The sequence below is a fragment of the Zea mays genome, chromosome 2 (assembly GCF_902167145.1).
Source record: "Zea mays cultivar B73 chromosome 2, Zm-B73-REFERENCE-NAM-5.0, whole genome shotgun sequence".
Classification (NCBI taxonomy): domain Eukaryota; kingdom Viridiplantae; phylum Streptophyta; class Magnoliopsida; order Poales; family Poaceae; genus Zea; species Zea mays.
The window spans coordinates 42493223-42499084 of NC_050097.1; the positions used below are offsets into that span (position 1 = coordinate 42493223).

General features: G+C 40.3%; 1 protein-coding gene across 1 annotated transcript; it reads left to right on the plus strand.

The window, feature by feature from the left end:
- The first annotated feature begins 3890 nt into the window (after positions 1 to 3890).
- On the plus strand, positions 3891 to 4767 carry LOC101027178 (uncharacterized). Its single transcript, NM_001294321.2, has one exon. It carries the CDS (start codon positions 4032 to 4034, stop codon positions 4254 to 4256), a length of 225 nt encoding a protein of 74 aa, NP_001281250.1. The 5' UTR covers positions 3891 to 4031; the 3' UTR covers positions 4257 to 4767.
- The last annotated feature ends 1095 nt before the right edge of the window (positions 4768 to 5862 follow it).

Sequence of the window (5862 nt, forward strand, 5' to 3'; positions counted from 1 at the left end):
CCTGGGTATTCTGGGTACCCTCATGGGTCTGTTCCTCTGTAATTAAAAAGTTGTAGTATTCAAACAGCAAGAACTGGTAAATGCATAGAGTTAAGTACATGAATTGAATAAATGACAATGAGTGAAGGTAACCTGACGACATATGCTGAGATATATCTGGAGGTTTATCTGTTTGAGGCGCTTCCGCAACATTGTCTGGGTCGCCAGACTCCGCGCGAAGGACATCATCAATTAACTCAGCAAATGTGTCCGCTAGTTCATACTGCTTCACAACCATCTTGGTAAGAGTACTTTTTATGACTGAACACGCTTTGCCAACTTCAGAATCATACTCAACAAACTTTTCAATGAATTTTGGTCGGTCACGTGGTTGGAGCTGCTTTATCTTACTTGAAAGCATATCCTTGATCAAAGGGAGCTGGATATGAATAGTATGATGACCACAAGGATCGGGACGAGGGACATCAAAAATGTTTGTCCTGTCCCTATGCTGTGATGTAAATAATGATAATGCATCATAATTAATTATTAGAAACATAAGGATATAATATTACATAAAACATCTTTAATGTACATATGGAATTTATGGACACATATGGGATGTATGTTTTGACATAAACTGACCTCTGATTGAAACTGCACACTAGGGACAGCAGAATAGCAAGTTTCAGAAAAGCTTCGGAACTGAAAAAAACATTTGTAATATAATTAAATACATGAAAGATAACCATAAATAAAGTGTGTCACCTACTGAGAAATGAAGTATATGGTGTCTACTACGAGTTTATTCATAATGGTACGACAACTAATAGAGATACTACATGCATAAACATACACCTAAAAACAGCAACTGCATATTTATGCAGGGTAATGCATTCCTCTTATTTTATGTACAGATGACATACCTCACAATGGCCAAAAGGTTCACCACTTTGGCGTGGCTTCCTCTTATCAGCTTTTGTCAGAGCTTGGATAATGTTTTTATCAAAGAATTTTATGCGGGGTGTGCCACGTTTATTGGGGGGGGCTGCAGCATCATGCAAGTGGTCCAAATAGTACAACTACAAAAAAACAATAACTAATTAATACTATCATGGATGGTAATTGAGCAAGTAAAATAGATTCAATTCGATATGTAAAAAATGAACAGTCCAATGTTATTTACTTACTAGTATGACAACTGAGCATCCATAAATCGTGGTGGACACATTAGAAGTGCTTCTTGTATGCCACTTTTGTGCAGCTTCACATAGGTCATTATAAATTAAGTGGCACCAGTCTATTTCGTGGAAACGGTCCATTTCTTCCGTCAATAACACTTCATGGTTGGATATGCCCCAGCTGGAAGTGGGGAACAACAATCTATTGAACAATATCAAAAAGAAGCATCTGATAGAGAGGTCATCATCATTTCCTTTTCTCAATCGGTCCTGAAGAGATGCAACAACAAACTCATCCTTGGACAATCCAAGTTCAGCCCTCAAGTTATTACCCGCCACTGCTTCATCGATTCCTAGTGGCTTACCACCGCCAGCATTCGGAAGGCCTAGTATAAGGTGGACAGTTTCTTTCGTAATTTTTAGTTCCTTGCCAACTCCAGGGCGAATAGTCATATCCTTGTGGTCCAACTTATCCATCAACCAACGAAGATGAGAACGGCTACCCAGTGCATCAAGTGTCATGTCAAGAATATTGGAAAATCCTTTTCTAGCAACGGCTTGTCGTTGCCTCTCATTCAATATCTTAATAGTTATAATCACATCCTGAGGGTTGCATCTAACATTGAGTTTCTGAAAATAATGTATGTTAAATGTTATGAAAACAATGAAATAAATGTGGCATTAGCTATAAAATTATAACTCATAATGTAAGGGATGCAACTAAAATAACATAATACCTAGTTAAATAAACTAAACTGCATTATCTGTAGACAATAAAAAAGTGTCCAAGTGTTGTAAAATAAATATGAAATTGTAAATGCAATTCAGAACTTGGAACATAACGTGAAAATTCGACTAGATTCATCCTTACTGTATACTACTAAATAATATATAATATGTTGTATCAGGTCATAATTATTGAATACTAATTAGTATTTAATATATATGAACTCATAAGTATAACATATAACCTGCCGTGGAGTTTCTAATACTTTCGGCCTCTTTGTGCATGTCTTCCGTAAGATATTCATATGACTTCCAGCAGCATTACGCTTCTTTGTAGGTGTCATGAAGTCATCGTCGTCATTGCCAGATCCAGTTTGTTCATTGGCTTCATAAATAACAGATGGTTTCTCGACAGGTGCAGGACACTGATCAGAATGCTTTGTGTTTGGAGGAACTCCAATAGAGGCCGGCCGTGGTATCTCAACACTAAAGAATTCTTGGCTTGACTCAATTGTTATGCGTTTGGGATTAGCGGGAGGACGATCAACGGACTTCATTTTCTGGGGTAGAACAAACTAAGTAAATGAAAAAGAACATCAGGAAATAATACTATACCATACATAATAATGGAATAAAAAATAACATTATGAAACTGATGGGGTATGTATAGTGTGTGTATTGTGCATAACAACATATGTAGACAACGTAACTGAGAAGAAGGAATGCATAACAACAGATATGTGAAAACTCATATTTAAATAAAACAGTACATAGTGTGCATAAATACATTATGCAATATAATTAATAAAAATATGTGTATTATAAGTATCAGAAACAACACTAATCTATTGATTGCTATTGTAAAAAAAATAAATTGTGTTCATAAACAACACTCAGTACCTATATAAAAATGAACAGATTGTAACAAATATGCAATTGAAAAAATTGGAAGGCATTATCGGATACTACATATACTGAGGCGATTCAATTAATTTCGAATCAATTGAAGGGATGTAGAAGGGGCGGGGCGAAACTGATGGACATTAGCGAGTGAAATATGTAAAAGAATGGGGGAACTCGAAAGAATGAGAGGGGCAACGAACCAGGGAAGGAGGACGACGGCGGTGAATCGATGAACAGCGGAGATTACGGCGGTGGAAGAGGTGGGGGGCGGTGTCGTCGATGGCGATCGCAGGAGCGAATGACGGCGACGGGGAGGAACTGATTTTTTTAGGGTTTGTGTCTGTTGTCTGTTGTGGGTGGACCCGAGCTGAATTATTAGCTCGGTCGGCCCGCGGGGGAGCGGCGAGGGACTGTGGGTCCACTAGTCAGCGCACAGTCGGGTGAAGGTTTGGTAACTGCATGATCATAAGAAGCATAAATATCTGTGCAAAGTATCGTAAACAGTTTACAAAAAAATAATTAATCAAGACCCACGGCAAAGTGCGTAATATAATAAATCCCAAAATGATATGTAGTTGTCAACATCGAAGTATACAATCATAAATCCCAAATACTACACCACACCCGACCAAGCCGCATCGACATGTAAATTTATGAAACGGTTGGAGTCATAATATGCAAGTATAAACGCGGCCAACTACATCGCGGGTCGTGACCACGAAGCCGGAATACCCGCGCGGAGCATGCGCACACACCGTGTCAGTTACTTGTTTATGCATACGTAATTTGAATGAAACGGATGCATAAATGGTAATAGGGGGTGCGCACGTACGCCCCACCTTCAATCGGTGCATGTGCGCGGTACTCGGACCACCTGCCACGTCGACCCGCGCCCGGCACAACTAAACTGGCAGGGGCTCCCTGCATTAATGGAAGCCCAGGGCTCCTAATACTATAACTATATATATATATATATATATATATATATATATATATATATATATATATATATATATATATATATATAAATCAGTACCAATCTTTATTGGTTTCTCACCGCTGTTTTGCTTTTAGTGTCTCCTAGGGCCAAAGGCTGGCCGTAAAAATACAAATGCCCTAGAGCTAGCTTCGGAGATTGGCCAAAGTCCATCATAATCCACTGCCGGATCGAGAGGAGACCCGAGACCCCTAGAAAGAAGACCAGCAAGCAGGTCGCGCGAGCCCAATAGACCACCAAGGGAGATGTGCGCGCGGCCGGCTACTAGTGAGATGTGCCTCCATCATAGCACACCATGTGATGCGGGAGGAGCCTGCTGTTCCGCCTCTCATCCCCCTACTTCTTCCAAGATGCAATCATGCTGCCCCAAGCTCCTCGGGCCCTCGGCCGCCATGATTGCCTCACCGCCTCTCAAGAGTCGCCTCCACCTACTTCCAAGAGGAAGAGGCCGGAGAAGCTATAGTCCGTGAAGAAATCAAGCGGAGGGGCGGCGGTGTAGGAGGGGCCGGCGGAGGAGAGAGAGGGCCGGGGGAGGTGACAGAAAGCTAGAGAGAGATGCATGATGGAGCATGATGATGGCGTGGTTGATCTCTTCGATCTAGCACTTCTATCATTCGAGTCAAGAAGCCATCATCAGATCGGTGCAGTCCTCCCTCCTCCTCCTCCTCCTCCTCCTTCCAGCTCCTCTTTATCAGCTTCTCTGTAACGCTGCGCCGCCATGGCTTTGGGGGAATCAAGCGCCTTGGTCCGAAGAAATCCGTCTTCTTTTCCTAGCTAGGATCTACGTACTTGTGCAAGAGTATGTCATGCATGCTACGCTATATGTTATTCCTACATGTTCTTGGTCGATCTGTCGCTACATATGGTTTGTGCAGACATCAATACTCGTCTGTCTTTGATTGATTTGTTTTGACACCACTCTTTGATCCGGAGTTTGGTTCATGTAATACTATTTCATTAGATATGTGGATTTCTTCTTTGAGCTGAGCGTTTGACGCTGTGTGTGTGTGTTTCATGATTGATTCATGATCCGAATATATACGGCCCATAACTATCCCAGCTAGCTGTTTTCTAGAGAGATATGATCTAATAGTATTTAGATCAGAAGAACAACATGAAATACACATATATGTGCATCTTCTAGCTTCGATCCCATATATGTACCTTTCCCTGATCTCTTCTTATGATCGAAACGTGTGCTCTAGTTCTAAGAAGTTGTGAGTTTAGCTTTGCCTTAATACGTGTATTTTAGTTTTGTCAGGAAAAGAAGAAGCAAAGCTAAAGATTCATTACATGATACTAGTACTCTATTATACTGCATGCAAATGCAACACATTAAACTAAAGCCCAACCGTATTCACGAATCACGAGCTTGAGTAAGACCAGCAGCCTGCTAAAGATTCTTTGACTGCCACAAATCTCTCTTGGGCATTGCATATACTAGCTAGTATCTATGAGAGGTTCCAGGTGCGGCTGGTGCCAAGCTAGAGCTACCCCTGCTACTGCTAGCATGCCATGGCATCGTATTGGCCAGTTAGCTGAGGCAGTCCTTCTAGCGTCACATGCATGCACACCTCTTTATTCCAGTCTTCCTTTTCCTACGCAACAACCCCCAATGTGAGGATTATGTTTACTGATAAAGTTGAAAAGTATCGAAGAGTAGCAATATGCGTCATCTATATTGTATTATGCATATATTATCTGTCATTTCATTGTTATGGATTCATGTATCAAATAAATTCTTGTTCAGTTAATGTTTCCTGAAAAATGTTGTCCAGTTTATGAGCCGGGGGCTTCATCGTTTTCATCTACTTGTTGAGCTACTGCCTAATGGTACCTAGCTCCTTAGTATACATTGGAAAAATGTTTTTTTATTTTGTACTCTCTTTATCTTATAATTCATTTTGGCTTTTGTAGATAAATAGATTTTATTATATATATAGAGAGAGATACTATATCTGAATTGAATAACAAGTTCTATATATAAAAAATTAAAACAACTTTACCCTTAAAAAAAGGAAGAACACTACCAGCGCAGGTCACTTGTTTGTTACTGTATAACTAGGTGGAGAACTT

What these genes read in the sequence shown, in the direction of transcription:
- LOC101027178 (NM_001294321.2), top strand. Translation starts at nt 4,032, where the DNA reads ATGTGCGCGCGGCCGGCTACTAGTGAGATGTGCCTCCATCATAGCACA.